At 44.9% G+C, this 19482-nt stretch overlaps 1 protein-coding gene across 1 annotated transcript in view; it reads right to left on the bottom strand.

The window, feature by feature from the left end:
• Positions 1-19482, bottom strand: part of LOC124778726 (serine-rich adhesin for platelets) — a 493495-nt gene that overhangs the window by 27754 nt on the left and 446259 nt on the right. Inside the window, exons 5-7 of the mRNA XM_047253663.1 lie at positions 15128-15441; positions 5725-5875; positions 1169-1553 (exon numbers count right to left, since the gene is read on the bottom strand). Of these exons, the coding sequence (XP_047109619.1) occupies positions 1169-1553; positions 5725-5875; positions 15128-15441 (850 nt within the window). The remainder of the gene's footprint in view (positions 1-1168; positions 1554-5724; positions 5876-15127; positions 15442-19482) is intronic.

Genomic DNA, 19482 nt, shown 5'->3' with positions numbered 1-19482 from the left:
AAGGTGAGGTAGTTCTAATTCCAAGAAGACCACTGATTCCAAGCGACTTCCTTTTTCAATCGAAATGTGTCTTAGTTTCCTCACATCCGCAATGATGACTAATAAACTACAAGGCCAGTCTTCAGAAGAGTGTGGAATAATCCCTGAATTGCCATATTTTTTCTGTAGGCAGTAATACATGGCATGCTTGTGAGTTAGTAAACCATTGGCACTATTCATTTCCTCTTCAGATAGAAACTGTTGTGATGACTGCATTAGAAACACCAACAAATAATGCATTAGAAACACCAACAAATTACTGTCAAAAAAATGAGTTCTCATTTATTTCATTTCAATACATTCATAACCTTACTGAAACTGTTTTATTTCAATTCACCCAAATTCAACAGAAAATCGGTTGGATGAATCCATTCTTGACCAACTGACTGACAGACAGGTAATACGCATTATAAACCACTCGAAATGTAAATGTGAAAACGTTGTACTAAACACTTTCTGTTAAACTGGCTGTGAGAAAGCTGTGCTGTGAAAATGTGTGTGTGTGTGTGTGTGTGTGTGTGTGTGTGTGTGTGTGTGTGTTTCATGCAGAACGTACAGCATTTGCCCGATACCGATGAAGTAGTGAATGTGTCATAGGATGGAATGTCTCTAACGGCGAATTTAATTTATAACAGCACTTTTGAAGTGTTATTGGCTTTTGAGTAGTTGAGGTTTACATCTACAGCGTATTTCTCCCATATTTGGCCGTAGCTTGTCCCACTTATAATAATATAAAAATGAAGGTCGTACTTGGGGAACACGCGACGATGAGTAAAACACAGCAGGCCTGCAGAACGACAAATGGTTCAATCACAACAACGTTCCACCAGGCAACGCTGGTCAACTGCTGTTTGTGTATGAGAAATCGGTTGGAAACTTTCCTCATGTCAGCACGTTGTAGGTGTCGTCACCGGCGCCAACCTTGTGTGAATTCTCTGAAAAGCTAATCATTTGCATATCACAGCATCTTCTTCCTGTCGGTTAAATTTCTCGTCTGTAGCTCGTCATCTTAGAGTGTAACAATTTTAATGGCCTCGGAGCGCTGGTGTCACTCCGGCTGTCAAACGGTAACAACTTTTACAGGAGTGTCCCGACTGTTATGTTAGACTGTGACACAATTATGGCTCACCTTGCCGAAGAGCTCGTACTCGGAGTCGGCGGTGAGCGTGCGGTTGGGCGAGCCGCCGGTGGAGAGCGCGCAGGTGGAGTGCAGCGCCTGCTGCGGCAGCAGCGTCCCGGTGGGCCCCAGCGCGACGCCCGGTGGCGCCAGGGGCGGGCAGCCGGCCGCAGCCGCCGCCGCCGCCACCGCCACCGGGTCCTCCTCGCGCAGTGGCTTCAGCCCGCTGTCCAGGTGGAACGACGTGTAGTAGCCCTCCGTGTCGCACGAGTACACCGAGCTCGAGTCCTGGTCGGCGATGCTCGCCGCCAGGTCAGGCGTCAGCGTGCCCGACGAGCTCGCCGACGTGTTCAGCGCGTGGCCCGCGCCCGTCGCCGACGACACCGTCGTCGTCGACCTGCTCCGGGAAAAGTCATACTGTACCTGTGTGCGAGGGGTAAGGGGGGGGGGGGGCAGCGCATGCGCCTTGAAACGAAGCATTTAGATGTAAAATAATCCTGAGTACCGGATCACTTCCAAACCTTCGGGCCGGCCGCACTGGCCGAGCGGTTCTAGACGCTACAGACTAGAACCGCGCGACCGCTACGGTCGCAGGTTCGAATCCTGCCTCGGGCATGGATGTGTGTGATCCATCTTGGGATTATATTTCTGCAAGATAATGCCCGTGCGCACACGGGAACAGTTGCTACTGCTTGTGTAAGTGCCTGCCAAACCGCACTTTGGGCAGCAAGGTCTCTGGATCTCTCCCCAACGGAGAATGGTTCGGGGCATTATGGGCGGGGCCCTTCAACTAGATCGGGATTTTGATGATCTAACACGCCAACTGGACAGAATATGCAATGCTATCCCTCAGGAGGACATCGAACAAATCTATCAATGAATGCCCAGCCGAATAACTGCTTATATAAGAGCCAGAGGTGGACCAACGCGTTATTTACTTGCTCAGTTTACGAAACTTTTCCTCTTGAATAAATCATCCTGTTTTTTTTGGAAATTGTAATCGTATGTTTCTCTGTACATCACATCTACCGATTTCCGACCCATTCGGATAATTTCTGTGTGTTTTGGGTCGTTCTTCTCGTCTTAGAGAGTATATTACTAGATTCCTCACTTGATACTGGTTCAGCCACACACGATACTCCACTTTTTCAACGTGTTGCACCATTTTGCTTTGTCTCCTGCAACGGAATGTCACGGTACTGTAGTGCGTGAATTTTAATTTTTTTATTTTTTTTTTTAATCAGTCTACTGACTGGTTTGATGCGGCCCGCCACGAATTCCTTTCCTGTGCTAACCTCTTCATCTCAGAGTAGCACTTGCAACTTACGTCCTCAATTATTTGCTTGACGTATTCCAATCTCTGTCTTCCTCTACAGTTTTTGCCCTCTACAGCTCCCTCTAGTACCATGGAAGTCATTCCCTCATGTCTTAGCAGATGTCCTATCATCCTGTCCCTTCTCCTTATCAGTGTTTTCCACATATTCCTTTCCTCTCCGATTCTGCGTAGAACCTCCTCATTCCTTACCTTATCAGTCCACCTAATTTTCAACATTCGTCTATAGCACCACATCTCAAATGCTTCGATTTTAATATGAACCTGAAATACAGACATGTACCTGGAAACAAACAAAACATAAATTATGTAGCTTTATTTTATATCCACATACAGGGTTTGGACAAAAATGTGGAAACAACAAACATACAAACTGTTCAAATGTGTGTGAATGCCTAAGGGGCCAAACTGCTGAGGTCATCGGTCACTAGACTTACGCACTAACTAAACTAACTTACGCTAAGAACAACACACACACCCATGACCGAAGGAGGTCTCGAACCTCCAGCGGGATGGACCGCGGAAACTGACAAAACATTACCATGCGTACGTAATACGGTTAGGAAATCTGCTGGCTTTCAGGACGGCTTCCAGCTCCAGTCCGAATGGATAAATACAGGTCCTGTATTGTTTTCAAGAGAATCTTCCGGCAAAATAGTGGCAAGTTCAGGTAACGATGATGGAGGTGAATAGCTATCACTCAACCTTCTGCCCAAAATAGACCACAGAGGCTAATAATTTTCAGGTCTGGTGACTGTGCTGGCCATAGGAAATGCGAAATCCATCCTCGTTCTTACAAAACCAGTCGTGGACGATGCGAGCTCTGTGAGCAGGAGGCCTGTCGTCTTGGATACAGCATAACCATTTCTTAACAAATATTGTACCATGGGATGGACCAGATCAGCCAAAATGGTCACTTTATCGCTAGCAGTAATGAGACTTTGCAGAGTAACCATGAGTCCCATGGAATACCACACGATACGCCTGATCAAACTGTCACAGAATCCCCGCCATGTTTCACTCTTGGGAGGTGAACTCGTCCAGAAGTTAGAAATAGTGTGAAACAAGATTCATCCGACCAAATCATGTCCTTCCATTGCTCCGAAGTCCAGGTTTTATGGATTTACATCACAATTTCCTATTACAGGCATTTGCATCACTGACGAGTGGTTCTGGAATTCCAGTTCGCCCTGCATCTGGAGCTCCCTTCCTGTTGTTTTGGTGCTGACGGGGTTCGTGAGTGCGACAATCAATTCTACAGTGACTTTTGCTGCTGTTGACCCCTTATTCTTCGTCACAATCGTCTTCAGATGGCTCTGAGCACTATGGGACTTAACATCTGAGGTCATCAGTCCTCTAGAACTTAGAACTACTTAAACCTAACTAACCTAAGGACATCACACACAGCAATGCCCGAGGCAGGACTCGAACCTGCGACCGTAGCGGTCGCGCGGTTCCAGACTAAAGCGCCTAGAGCCGCTCGGCCACCACGGCAACAATCGTCTTCAGAGACCGTCTGCCACGATCATTCAACACACACTTTCGTCTACGTTTTGACTTAGCGCATGATACAAAATTATTAAGGCTTTCGTGGCCACTTGTTGACAAACTGCCTATTGACTTCTGTCTTGGGTTCTTCGGCCGACGTTCGTCTGATGATTTTACTGACGTTTCGCCAGCAAGAGCGGCTGGCATTGTCAAAGCTTTACCATCCATTGCTTGTGGTGAACTGGAGTCGATCTCAAGGCCGCAGACTATATGTACCTGGCGCGCCAACGTCCGAGGGCTTCTCCGCGCTCATTTCCGGTGCGGTTCTCCTCTTGTTACCTGCTGCGGTCGTTCGCTGCAGTACGGGAAGCTAAGATCCGTTTACCTTAAGGCTTTCCTCTTTCTTGTTGAAGCTATTCGCGTGTTCTTGTATTTCTACAGATTATCTGAATAGCTTATCTACAGCCAGAACTTCCGTGTCGGCGAATTTTATTCGTGGTCGGTCTCACTCAGAGCGTGCTCTGCCACGGCCGATGTCTCCACCTGCCCCAACCTGCAATGTCGCTTATGTTCTGTGCTCCTGGTGATGATTGATCGTCCTGTCATTCCGACATAAACTTTTCCGCATGTGCATGGTATGCGGTATATTCCCGGCATTGCAAGTGGGTCTCTTTTCTCCTTTGCCGATCTAAGACACTCTTTGATATTTCTTGTCGGTTTGAAAATCGTCTTTACGCCGTATTTGTGCAATATACGGCCTATTCTGTCCGTCACTCTGTGAATGTATGGCAGAAAGGCCGTAGCCGACATTTCTTTTTCTGATTTCTTACTTCACCGACGGCTGATCCCAGCGGAGGTTCGAGTCCTCCCTCGGGCATGGGTGTGGGTGTTTGTCCTTAGGATAATTTAGGTTAAGTAGTGTGTAAGATTAGGGACTGATGACCTTAGCAGTTAAGTCCCATAAGATTTCACACACATTTGAACATATTTTTTACTTCGCCGAGTGTTTGGCTCTGTTACACTTGTAATATAATTTGTGGAGTATCCATTGCTCCTCAGAACACTTTCCAGGTGTTGTATTTCGCGTTTGAGGTGCTGCGGCTCACATATTCGTCCTGATCGCGTTACGGGCGTATTAATCATGCCTCTTTTCTGGCTCGAGTTGTGGTTTGATAGTTTGTGCAGGTATCGGTCCGTGTGTGTCGATTTTCGATATCCCTTGTGACCAGCACATCTAGAGATTGTAGTTTTTTGAGCTTTCCTACTTCCATGGTAAATGTCATGTTGGCACGGAGGCTGTTCAAATGTCTTAGGAAGTCACGGAGCTGTTCTTCACCATGGCTGCACACAACGAAAATATCTTCGACGTACCTGTACCACAAGTTAGGTTTACAAGTCTTCAAGTCCAGTGCCTGTGATTCGAAATGTTTCACGAAGAAGTTGGCCAAGACATGCATGAAAGAGCTTTGTGATGTCTTGCGGGAAAATGGAACCGATGTCTCACCACGAACTATTTCACGAGGAATGGTAATTTCTACGAATAGCTGGAAGGTGTCCACTTTCCTGGTACTGTTTGTGTTACTCTTTAATTGTGACCTTGAAGCAGCCCTGTACAACGCTTACAGCTGATAAAATTTATAACTGGGACGTTCTTTTATGGACACCCTGAACAGCAGCTGCTGCGGATGATGGTCTTCTGCTACAAACTTGGAGGCCAGTGTGACGCAGGAGCCGGGCGAAGGCTTACCTGGGCTGGTGGCTGGTGCTGGTGCTGGAGCCCAGGGAGGCGCGGCCGCTCTCCGAGCTGGCGGACCAGTTGCCCGACGAGGAGTGCAGCGGCGGCGCCTGGTCGCGCTTCTCTCGCAGCTTCACCGCCACGCTCAGCGGGCCCGAGGACGCTGCAACACCACGCCACACCGCGCGTCAGCTGCCGCAGCAGAAGGGCGCGAGCGAGCAGTGGTAGGCCGGTATTACACTATCAAATTTCTTTGTCCAATATCTTTGTCCAATATCTTTGTCAAAGATATTTGATAGTGTAATAGGGACTTTGTCAAATGTCGTCCAATATTTGATCAAATCTAGGGCCTCGCTGTATATTTGATCAAAGAAATCGCTTGTCTTCTGTTCACTGCAATGTGACATGTTACCACATGGAGCGCTAGCATCGCTGCAGCGTTCTGTCGTCTGTAGTGTTTTTATAACCATTGCCGGTAAATACAATTGGTGTGTGCCGACAACTACAAAATTAATAGAGATGTCTGAAGCTGATGAGGCGCTTTACAACGTGAGGCACCCTGAATACAAAAATAGATTAAGAAGATTGGAGACCTAACCTGACCTAACCTAACCCAACCTAACATAACCCTCTCCTGTAGCAAGGAATCGGAGTGTTAAAGTGAGCCTGTCTTCTGAAGATGTGGCAGTTCTTAAGTGAATATTGTGCTTTGTGATATGAGGATACACTTCATTGAGCACATACAGAAATGTATGCTCATCCATTCTTAAGTAATTGATGTACGACATGACGTCTTCCACTGTAAGCTCACGTAACAAGTTTTGTTGAATGCTTTTATCGTGTCGTCGTAAAACCCACGGCTTCACCCAGATTAGATTAGTTTTTCTTTCCATAGATCCGTGCTGAGGAGATCCTCGTGGATGTGGAACATGTCGATTTTTTTAAGCTAAAATAACAATACTAATAGTATGAATAAATACATCATTTGTTTCTATTAAAAATTTCGCCAATGGAGTAGAAGGAGTTGGCCAGTAGAAAGTCTTTCAGGCTCCTTTTAAACTGATCTTTATTTCTAACTAAATTTTTTATGTTTGCTGGCAAATTATTGAAGATGAGTGTTCCTGAGTAGTGGACCCCTTTTTGAACTAAAGTAAGTGCTTTTAAGTCCTTGTGAAGATCATTTTTGTTCCTGGTATTGTATGTATGAACTGAGTTGTTTGTTGGAAAAAGAGATATATTATTTACGACAAATTTCATTAAGAAGTAAATATACTGAGAGGCAGTGGTTAGTATACCCAGTTCTTTGAAGAGGTTTCTGCAGGAGGTCCGTGAATTTACTCCACAAATAATACGTATTACACGCTTTTGGACCTTGAAAACTTTTGTTTGACTTCAAGATTTACCCCCAAAATATTATCCCATATGACATTATGGAATGAAAGTATGCAAGCTTTTTCATTTTTATGTTGCCTATATCTGCTAAGACTCGAATTGCAAATACAGATTTGTTAAGGCCTTTCTGCAGTTCTGTGGTGTGCTCCTCCCAACTGAATTTATTATCAAGTTGTAATCCCAGGACTTTTAAGACTGTCAACCTCGTATGTATGGTTCCATTTTTTCCCCCCACTTCTTTTCCGCATGTGCACACAATGCAATTGGAGTACGTAGAACTGCTGCGGTTAAATAACAAGTTGTTGTCAGCCATCTTGAACTTTGACGAAAAATTTGATGACAGTGTAATACCCCTTGTAGCGCTACGTCAAAGATCTTTGTCAAATATATTGGACGGAATATTGGATCACATCTTTGATCAAATCTTTGACAAAGAAATTTGATAGTGTAATACCGGCCGTAGCTGGGGCGTGTAAAGTCCACGGTAAAATTGATTTGCACACAGGAAGACTAACTAACGTCCGAGAATGATGCGCACGTGGGCATCTCCCCATAAGTGCAGAAAGAAGAGTTGTTCCGGATGGAAAAAGTTAGTCCTCCGTCGTTGAGATAAATGTAATATCTGCCAGTTATACACGGGATGGGACTCGAGATAAGGATAGCATACGAGGTTTGTCCGGAAAATACGTATAAAAGTTGAATAATAGCTTTATTTTACAATTATTCAGGTATTACAATATGGTCTCCTTCAAAGTACTCGCCCTGAGACGCGATACACTTCTGCCAACGCCGTTTCCACTGTTGATAACACTGCTGAAAGTCTTCAGTTGTGACGCTGTTCAGTTGCCGTGTCGTTTCTGCCTTGATGGCTTCCCCATCTCCCAAGTGCCGCCCCCGAAGCACCATTCTGCATTTCGGGGACACGAAGAAGTCACACGGGGCTAAATCGGGTGGCCTGTCACGGTGATTGAGCTTCGGGCCAAAAACTCGCGCACAGCGAGCGACGTGTGAGCGAGCGCATTGTCGTGATGAAGGATCCACCTACCTCATTTCACCAACTCCGGTCGAACTCGGGCCATACGAGCTCTGAGACGTGTCAGAACTTCAACGTAAAAATTTACGTTCACTCTCTGGCTGGTAGGGACAAATTCCTTGTGAACAATGCCCCTAGAATCAAAGAAAACAATCAACATTGTCTTCACATTGGACCTTGATTTTCGCGACTTTTTTGTTCTCGGTTCTCCTGCTAGTTTCCATTGAGATTTGAGCTCCACATCGAATTCGTAAAACCAGGACTCGTCTCCAGTGATGACTCGGTTCAGAAAGTCCCCTCGTTCCTCTACTTCCAACCAATCCTCACAGCACTCAACCCTCTTTGCTTTCTGTTCTGGCGTCAAGAGCTTCGGTACGATTTTCGCACACAATTTCTTCATTTCAAGTTTTTGTGTCAGGATTTCGTGAACGATTGTTTTGGGGATTGACAGCTCGTCAGCAATCATTCTGACTGTCAATCTACGGTCTTTAAGAACACAAGCCCGAATTCGTTCAACATTTGCATCGGAACTCGATGTCGACGGGCGTCCTGGGCGAGGGTCATCGTTCACTTCTTCTCGGCCATTCCGGAACCTTTTCAACCACTTGTTCACGGTTGGTTCCTTCAGAGAATTGCCTCCGTAAACCTGTTTCAAACACTCAAAAATCTCACGGCCATTCTTGCCTAGCTTTGCAAGAAACTTGATGTTGACGCGCTGTTCCTCAATCACAGAGAGCTCCATGCCGACGGCAGGTGAAAAAGGGTTACTGTCAACAAGCTGCCGCACACTCTCACCTTCACGCAGAGTGCTCTGACTCGAACTGGGCGTTGATGAGATTGATTACAGCAGTAGTCCCACCTGGCGGTGGCTGCAACTTGTAACATAAAGACATTATTCAACTGTTATACGTATTTTCCGGACAAACCTCGTACTTGAATAAAGTCCACGGGAAAATTTATTTGCACACATGAAGACTATAACTAACATCCGAGAATGATGCGCAGGTGGGCATCTCCCCATAAGTGCAGAAAGACGAGTTGTTCCGGATGGAAAAAGTTCGTCCTCCATCGTTGAGACAAATGTGATATCTGGCATTTATACACGAGGTGTGACTCGAGATAAGGATAGCATACTTGACTGATTGACTAGTTTAAATCAGTCCTATACTCAGGAGATGAGCGTCGGGGGCAGACGTACGGATCTCGCATTGCTGTCCTGGACAAGGCCCCAGTGGAGGCGGTTTGCCACTGTCTTCCTCCGACCTGTTATGGCGTGTTTATCTGTGTCGTGTCGTTGACTGAAGATTGCCTGTACAGTTGAGTGTTGTGCCTGCGTTCTTTTACATCTGCACCTACATACATACTCCGCAATCCACCATACGGTGCGTTGCGGAGGGTACCTCGCACCACAACTAGCATCTTCTCTCCCTGTTCCACTCCCAAACAGAACGAGGGAAAAATGACTGCCTATATGCCTCTGTACGAGCCCTAATCTCGTATCTTATCTTTGTGGTCTTTCCGCGAAATATAAGTTGGCGGCAGTAAAATTGTACTGCAGTCAGCCTCAAATGCTGGTTCTCTAAATTTCCTCAGTAGCGATTCACGAAAAGAACGCCTACTTTCCTCTAGAGACTCCCACCCGAGTTCCTGAAGCATTTCCGTAACACTCGCGTGATGACCAAACCTACCAGTAACAAATCTAGCAGCCCGCCTCTGAATTGCTTCTATGTCTTCCCTCAATCCGGCCTGATAGGGATCCCAAACGCTCGAGGAGTACTCGAGAATAGGTCGCATTAGTGTTTCATAAGCGGTCTCCTTTACAGATGAACCACACCTTCCCAAAATTCTACCAATGAACCGAAGACAACTATCCGGCTTCCCCACAACTGCCATTACATGCTTGTCCCACCTCATGTCGCTCTGCAATGTTACGCCCAAATATTTAATCGACGTGACTGTGTCAAGCGCTACACTACTACTGGAGCATTCAAACATTGCGGGATTCTTTTTCCTATTCATCTGCATTAATTTACGTTTATCTATATTTAGACTTAGCTGCCATTCTTTACACCAATCACAAATCCTGTCGAAGTCATCTTGTATCCTCCTACAGTCACTCAACGACGACACCTTCCCGCACACCACAGCATCATCAGCAAACAGCCGTACATTGCTATCCACCCTATCCAAAAGATCATTTATGTAGATAGAAAACAACAGCGGACCTACGGCACTTCCCTGGGGCACTCCAGACGATACCCTCACCTCCGATGAACACTCACCATTGAGGACAACGTACTGGGTTCTATTACTTAAGAAGTCTTCGAGCCACTCACATATTTGGGAATCAATCCCATATGCTCGTACCTTAGTTAGGAGTCTGCAGTGGGGCACCGAGTCAAACGCTTTCCGGAACTCAAGGAATATGGCATCCGTCTGATGCCCTTCATCCATGGTTCGCAAGGTATCATGTGAAAAAAGGGCGAGTTGCGTTTGGCAGGAGCGATGCTTTCCCATCACCCCTTCTTAGGGGTGAAGGGAAGGGATAGGGTGAAACGTCGTGCCAGAACATACCCTACGTCTCTCGAATAGCATCAAGGGGACGCCGAATACTCATCCGACATCAACATCAACCCTGTGCATGCCTTCACGCCATGAGACATTTCAATAAAGTTTGGAAGGTAGGAGACGAGATACTGGCAGAAGTAAAGCTGTGAGTACCGGGCGTGAGTCGTGCTTCGGTAGCTCAGATGGTAGAGCACTTGCCCGCGAAAGGCAAAGGTCCCGAGTTCGAGTCTCGGTCGGGCACACAGTTTTAATCTGCCAGGAAGTTTCATTTCAAATATGTTTGGAGCCAAGGAGATTGTCGCAGATTCTGGTGATCAGGAAGTGTATGCCATCGCCTCTCCTTACCTTGACGGCTGAACACTATAGATGAAAATTTCTTCGTCAGGATTCGAACACATTATCCCTGAGTTGACCGACATTGCACGGGCGTGCATTAGCAATCCCGGTTATGGAGACAGACAGTTGATTGACTAGAAATGCTTTAATGCAAGGCACTGGTAAGGTCACCGTCACCATCAATCACTTACATCCAAGGCTGCATTAAGACGTCCTCTAGACATCTGCACGTATTATAGCCGCCAGCGATCGATATCCATACTGCTTCTCAAAATTTCCCTGTGTCATCTGAAAAGTAAATCTTTCTTCAAACCGAAGATTGGTTTGCACGTCGCAGTGTTTTTACTCAGCCGGCCGCGGTGGGCGTGCGGTTCTGGCGCTGCAGTCCGGAACCGCGCGCCTGCTACGGTCGCAGGTTCGAATCCTGCCTCGGGCATAGGTGTATGTGTGTCCTTAGGTTAATTAGGTTTAAGTAGTTCTAAGTTCTAGGGGACTTATGACCTAAGATGTTGAGTCCCATAGTGCTCAGAGCCATTTGAACCATTTTTTTTGTTTTTACTCATACGGTCCTATTGCAAGTGGCATATCCTTATATTTTCTTGGTCCCTGGAACTGATTTACTCCATCAGTTGCAGGGGGGACCTACAATCTAGCGTGCACCCCGAACTACGCCATAAACTCGCATTTTTCCCATTAAAAATAATGTTCAGAAATTAAAAACGTGATAGGTCACAGAACATATCTTTGGATCGATTGTGGATCGAACCCTAACCCTTTGAATTTGAAGTCTGGCGCTTATCAGCTGAGCTATCCAGCCACATACATTAGCCACTTTCATTTCGCTCTTTTCTTATCTCTTTGAGTCCAGTAAAGCACTCCCTTCGCCCACTGACCATCTATTTCCTCGGGTACAAGTTCTCGATCACTTTTCATTACAGTCGTAGTTACGCCTACAATTTAGTCTGCTACCTGATCCATTAGTCATTTTCCGTCTCCCCCCACTAATTCTCAGTAAGCATCACTCCACTTATCACTCAGCTACTCGGCTTTCAATGGTTTTCTCGTTAAAAGCCCTAGTCTCCCTGTCATACCTCAAAACTTTTAATACGCAATGACTGAACTTCAGACTCACTGGTAGCCTCAATTCGAAAATACTGCTTAGTTTCACTAAAAGCACTGCAGACCATTTTTACCCTTCTGATTGTTTCCTGTCTCGTCCGCCCATTCATCACCGGCTGTTCTAAATGAAAATTTATTAAAAACACCCAATGGTTCTATGACTTGAGTGTCAGTTAAAACTGTTTTCTTTTCAATACGTTGGTGCAGCTCAATGGGTGTCATACAACAATTCCAAAGGTGCCGAGTTCACTCGCGAATCAGTCCTACGATTTTTTTGTGACAGGCATCTGTCTATCGCTCCTTCCACTTCTTGCAGATATTTGTAAATGTCAAGTTACATCATGTTTCGGAATCCACGTTAAACTATTTTAAGTCCCCCTATAAATGGCTGGTTAAATTAGTTGAAAGGTCCGAGGAAGGCAACGGCATACCAACTTCAATAGAACAATGCCTAGTAGAGCAGTATGACATTCAAAACAACCTTTGGACTGAAAGAAATCTTACCTTTTGTTGACATTATACACTACGTTTGTTACCATTATAAACGATTTTCAGGACTACTTTCAAACTTAACTCTGTTAGCTTCTATTAGTCGTTGAAATTTGTCTACACTTGAACTACATGTCACAAACGATTATTGTTCAGGAATTTTCCAGTAACTATTAAGAGTGTTCCAGTTTAGGGATCTGAACTCCTTCGCTAGGGCTGGTGACAATTTTTGGTGATGTGAAATCACTTTGCGTGAGACCTCTTCAGTTGAATTTCCCGCCGTCCTGTAAAATCCAACGGCAGCCGTAAGTGAGGTAAAATAGTATACATCATGGAGAATCAGAGTTGTACAAGTCACAACCATCCACGAATGCGTTACTTTAGGTTTGTTAAGTAGCTCCTCCAAGGGATTATCGCAATGTCGGTGTTGTTGCAGATTACTTTCTGCTACTCATCCCTGTTTGGCCATCTTCTTGCACTGCTGACAATAAATGTAACCTCAGCTGTCCTTTATGTAATAACAGTCCATCTACAATAGAGTGTTTGAGATTCAAATTGTTACGCTGATGAGTTACACGCTACGCCGCTGATGAAGGAGACGGAAATAGTCAATGTGCAGCATATATAGTCCGATTAATTCCACGCTGCATGCTCCCGCCAGCATTACATCAGTGGGAGCTGTAGTGGCATTGGAAGCTACAACTATGTTGCTACTTCCGCTGCACAAAGCATTGTCCCTGCCAGATGTCAGTGAACCATTGTTGGATATTCGTGTAACGTTTAGTCTGCGTGCTTTATGATGTCCGATTAAAGTAGTGAGAAGACGGTCATTGGGACGGCACTACGAGAAATTGGTCAATATTCAAGGATATGACAGGAACGCTTATTTGAAGCGAAAAACTTCATATGGACATATGCCTTATTCCGAATGGTTTCCGAGACAGAACGCATTAATGCACGGTTGTTTTTGGGCTAGTGGCGCGCACGTGTGTGTCGTACCCATCAAACCTCTTTATTCTAGCGCGACCTACCTCGTTGCTTTCAAACTCTTTGCTCTGGATGTCATTCTGCTACAGGAATGGACCCAAAATTGAACCCTGTGGGACCACCTTAGTGGTTTCTCCCTAGCCACTAACATTTTCTACCTTTTCAACATTGTTTGAATTATTCAGCACAACTTTTTGATTTGTTAGGTATGATCCAAACCAGTTGCGTGTAAATCTATCAGTTCCATAAATAACAATGTACATTAAATGTGTTGCATCTCGGAAACCATTTCGAATAGCGCATATGCCCGTACGAAGTGTTTTGCTTGAAACAATCTTTCCTATCATATCCATGAATATTTACCATTCCTCCTGGGACATCCTGTGAACATCTACAACACAAGTGAATTTCAAAAATTTAACGTGATTTTTGTAGGGAACTGAGATTTTGAACTGAGAACATTGCAATAAAGCGCCATCTTACGAAGTTTATACATATCAAACGCAAAGTGACACGCAACTTTGGAAAGGTCTGTTGCTGAATGAGGTATTTCGGTGGACAACAAAAAGAATTTGCCTGTAGTAGTCCATCTTTATACAGGACAGTTGAGGAACTTCGGCTGTTCAGTTTAAAATGTCACATCAAAAACATCTTCAACCGTCTATATTACAATTTTATATCATTTATGGAACCAGTTTCAGTGAATCACTACGCCATCTTCAGACCGCCTGAATAACGTGTGGGAAGAATCCAGCGCCATGTGCAACTGAAATACGGGCCAGCATTCAGCTACTGGTAACTCTTAGTAACTGGTAAGCGTAGACTTGGTAGAAGTCTACTAGTGCCCTGTTTCGACTGCACATGCCGTTGGATTCTTCCTACAGGTCTGTGAGGGGGCCAGAAGACGGCGTACTGAAACGCTGAAACTGGTCGCATAAATAATATAAAATTGGAAATGTAGACGGCTTGATTTGACATTTCATTTGCAGAAGAATTTAATTCAGTGCGTTTAGTAGTTTTTGAGTTGGATGCTATTTCTCAGACGGAAAATTTCACCCGCATCAAAAACCTTGATACAACTTTGGCCCTAATTAAACTTAAGAGCAGATTTTCGGCTTGCTTAGAGACACTATACAGATTTATACCATACCTGAATTTTAGGTTTTGGGAGACAGAGACATTAAAGCTATTCCGTATCTATGCTATGAATGGAGCTCTGTGGAGGCAGCCTGCAGACGGGACTGATTGGAGCACAAAACATCGGATGTCAACTAATTTAAATCAGACTTCAGAGAGGCAGGTGAGTGTGACGTACACAATAGGAAGAATGAGTGTAACGCATGACTAACCAGCCTCACCTGCAGCCTCTGCCACTCGCATGGACTTCGGGGTGACAGATGAACATCTAGCGTTGATTTTAAAGGTAGTACGCGTAGTTAATTAAAAATTTACCATATGTTTGGAGAGTGTAACTGTACAGTCTTGACATACCGGCGATAGGCAGATGGGAACCGACGCTTTCGTAGACGTTGACGGCGTGGTCGGTGTGGGGCTGCGATCCGGACGGTTGCGTCGGCATCGGTGGCGGTGCAGGAGCGGCGGGGGCGGCGTCTGGGGTCGGCGCGGGGGCGGCAGCGGGTGTCGGGGTGGGGGTGGAGTCTCGGCGCGTCAGCCGCAGCTTGGCCCTGCCCGCCCACTGCTTCAGGCTGCGCAGGTGCGACAGCTTCTTGCCGGTGCCGGAGCCCGAGTCGCCCTCGGGCGTCGACGACGCGGACGTGGACGGGCGCGGCGACAGCAGATCCGAGCTGGCGGCAGGGCGCAGCGCCGCCCCCGCCGGCGCCGAGGCCGCCTCCGCCGCCTCGCGCTCCGCCTCCCTGCAACAACAAAAACGCTCCGCGTGACACTCGCGATAATTTCAAAAACATATACACATCAAGTTTATAATGGACTTAAAGACTGAGTGTGCCTTGACGTTCTCGTACGTCGAAAAGCAAGCGGGCGTCTCAGCTGTAAGGTTACAGGGAACCCACGCTCACTGATCGGTTTCTGCACGCTACCACCAACCAGCAACCATCGCAAACACGATTTGTTGCAAAGGACCTTTGTGCAACGAGCTGAAGCTGTTTCAGAGGCTGAAAACCTGCTGAAGGAACTGAGCTACTTGGGCAGAGTGTTTAAGGACAAACGACTACCCCATTCGCCAAATTTCGCAAGCCACTTTACCGAAGACACGTACGAGAAGGCCCCACGGCAGGACAAGAAGAAATTTTTTTTGGCTTTTTTTTTACCGTTCTGTGGCTCCTTAGGGGACCGCGCCTACTAATATTAACCGATTTCGACCAGATGTATGATTTATGTTATACGCAGAGCCTGACCAGAAATGAAAATGCCAGAATTGGGTACTCCAGATGGTCAAGCGTTCAAAAAAACACGTGTTGCTTGAGGTTTTCCCGACGGACTTGTTGTAAATATGGTTGTCGGGTGAGACGTAGGATGTCGTCGTGAAAACTCCACAGTGTGTTGCGCCGACGAAATATTGTCGTGTTTTCACAACAACCGACGTCTCGTCTGAGAACCACATTTACAAAAAAAACAATTTCTGGGGGGGTTAGGGCGAGGTGTGAGCCATTTACGTTAGCTTAGCCTACAGAGGAAAGAGTGCCTACAGAGGAAAGAGTGCAGAACGGTAATACGAAAGAGGAAATAGTGCCTACAGAGGAAAGAGTGCAGAACGGTAATACGATGGTCGTGGGTTTGAACCCCTACGCAGAAATGTTTGTTTCTTCACTATTTTTAGTTTTTACTTTACTTGCATTGAAAATAAATCGAAACAACGCCCGGTATATTGTATTTATTAAGACTTTCATAAAACGCAAAGGAAAATTTTGGACTGCAAATAAATTTCCAAGTTAGGATCCCCTTCAATATATGTATATTTGTATAGTGCAACCGTGCTATGTCTATTTTTACCTTCAGGTGAAGAATTTTATTAAAAAAGCTTTGAAACTGCTCTGATCTTATCGAGAGATGAAAACAAATAACATTCAGAGAAGACCATACCAAAACAAATTTCATAGTACATCACCAGATATCCGTGCGTTACGCGTGGTTTTCTGCTTAATTTTTCGATGAGAGATAACCTTTTTTGAATGTAAACTGTTTTGTTTCTCTATAGAAATTTTGAAAAACATAGTAATTGTAAAAATGTTGCGCCTATAAAGTGTAATCAAAAATTAAAATTGTTGCTTCTCTTGTTTTTCCGATGAATATCACCACAGCACGTTTAAATCGACAGCTGTAGTATAACGAAAGCATCTAATTTTATAGAAGAAATTCTCGTGTGCGCCTTACAATCCCTCCCTGGAAATTTATTTGCAATCTGAAATTTTCCCTTGCATTTTCTTTTCTTTCGCTTTACGAAAATTTTAATAAACGCAATAATATGCAGTGTTTTTGCGATTTATTTGCAGCGCATGTAAAGTATAAGCTGAAAATAAAAAAGAAGGATAACTTTCTGCGCGACGATTCGAACCGATGACCCTGTGTTACCGCTCTGCAGTCATTCCGCTGCGCTAACCGCTGCCTGGAGGCCAAGCAAACGTAAGTGGTTCATACCTCGCCCCACCTGCACCAAGAACATTATTTTTTTGTCCAAGCGCTTGGACACCTGGACCTCCGACAACTGTCACTTTGATCCCCGGCCAAGCCCTGCAAGTGCCATAAATTTAGACGAAATCGGTGATGAAGATTAGGTGCGGTCACTTTGTCAGTAACAGGAAAGAGCAGCAGGCGAATAAAGAGGGATAAAAACGATTCAGAGTTTAGAACTCCAGGAAATATTCGAGAACTCACGAGGCCTCGAAAGTGGGCTCGTGGGCTCCGCTGTGAGCCGCGGAGCGCTCCCTGCTCCAGGGAGCCGCGTCGCTCGCTGTGACCAGTCAAGTGGGCCGGCACGCCGGCACGTGGCACGGCTGGCTGAGGCAGGCTGCAAGGCAAAGGTTTTGATGTGCCAGCTGCGTCTTACAAGATCGAAAACCTCACTTTCTTAGCTGCTAAGGCCGGTATTACACTATCAAATTTCTTTGTCCAATATCTTTGTCAAAGATATTTGATAGTGTAATAGGGATCTTTGACAAATGTCGTCCAATATTTGATAAAATCTAGGCCGAGGCCGTATATTTGATCAAAGAAATCGCTTGTCTTCTGTTCACTGCAATGCGATATGTTACCACGCGGAGCGCTAGCATCGCTGCAGCGTTCTGTCGTCTGTAATGTTTTTATAACCATTGCCGGTAAATACAATTGGTGTGTGCCGACAACTACAGAATTAATAGAGATGTCTGAAGCTTATGAGGCGCTTTACAACGTGAGGCACCCTGAATACAAAAATACATTAAGAAGATTGGAGACCTAACCTGACCTAACCTAACATAACATAACCCTCTCCTGTAGCAAGGAATCGGAGTGTTATAGTGAGCCTGTCTTCTGAAGATATAGCAGTTCTTAAGTGAAAATTGTGCTTTGTGATATGAGGATACACTTCATTGAGCACATACAGATATGTATGCTCATCCATTCTTAAGTAATTGATGTACGACTTGACGTCTTCCACTGTAAGCTCACGTAACAAGTTTTGTTGAATGCTTTTATCGTGTCGTCGTAAAACCCACGGCTTCACCCAGATTAGATTAGTTTTTCGTTCCATAGATCCGTGCTGAGGAGATCCTCGTGGATGTGGAACATGTCGATTTTTTTTAAGCTGAAATAAAAATACTAATAGTATGAATAAATACATCATTTGTTTCTATTAAAAATTTCGCCAATGGAGTAGAAGGAGTTGGCCAGTAGTAAGTCTTTCAAGCTCCTTTTAAACTGATCTTTATTTCTAACTAAATTCTTTATGTTTCCTGGCAAATTATTGAAGATGAGTGTTCCTGAGTAGTGGACCCCTTTTTGAACTATAGTAAGTGTTTTTAAGCCCTTGTGCAGATCATTTTTGTTCCTGGTATTGTATGTATGAACTGAGTTGTTTGTTGGAAAAAGAGATATATTATTTACGACAAATTTTATTAAGAAGTAAATATACTGAGAGGCAGTAGTTAACCTGCGAGCCGGAAGTATAGGAAGACTCTGTCATTTGGGCCTACGAGAGTTATAGTTTTTTTTTGTTTGTTTCTCATGCCTAGATAACTGTACAAACATATCGTTGCATGTATTGTAATAATCATTACATATAATGATCCACATGCAACAATATCTCTACGGAAGTATCTAGGCATGAAATACAAAACAAAAAAAGCTAACCTGCAAATCTCGTACGTCCAAACGACAGTCTCACTGTACTTCTGGCCCGCCAACAGTTTCATTTTCTTTCTTATTTTCCCCCAGTACCAATGCAAGAATCTGAAGTACCCAGTTCTTTGAAGAGGTTTCTGCAGGAGGTCCGTGAATTTACTCCACAAATAATACGTATTACACGCTTTTGGACCTTGAAAACTTTTGTTTGACTTCAAGATTTACCCCAAAATATTATCCCATATGACATTATGGAATGAAAGTAGGCAAGCTTTTTCATTTTTATGTTGCCTATGTCTGCTAACACTCGAATTGCAAATACAGATTTGTTAAGGCGTTTCTGCAGTTCTGTGGTGTGCTCCTCCCAACTGAATTTATTATCAAGTTGTAATCCCAGGACTTTTAAGACTGTCAACCTCGTATGTATGGTTCCATTTTTTCCCCCCACTTCTTTTCCGCATGTGCACACAATGCAATTGGAGTACGTAGAACTGCTGCGGTTAATAACAAGTTGTTGTCAGCCATCTTGAACTTTGACGAAAAATTTGATG

The sequence above is a fragment of the Schistocerca piceifrons genome, chromosome 1 (genome assembly GCF_021461385.2).
Source record: "Schistocerca piceifrons isolate TAMUIC-IGC-003096 chromosome 1, iqSchPice1.1, whole genome shotgun sequence".
Classification (NCBI taxonomy): Eukaryota; Metazoa; Arthropoda; class Insecta; order Orthoptera; family Acrididae; genus Schistocerca; species Schistocerca piceifrons.
Note: the sequence above shows the minus strand (reverse complement) of the source record. Positions and strands in the feature narration are given on the sequence as shown.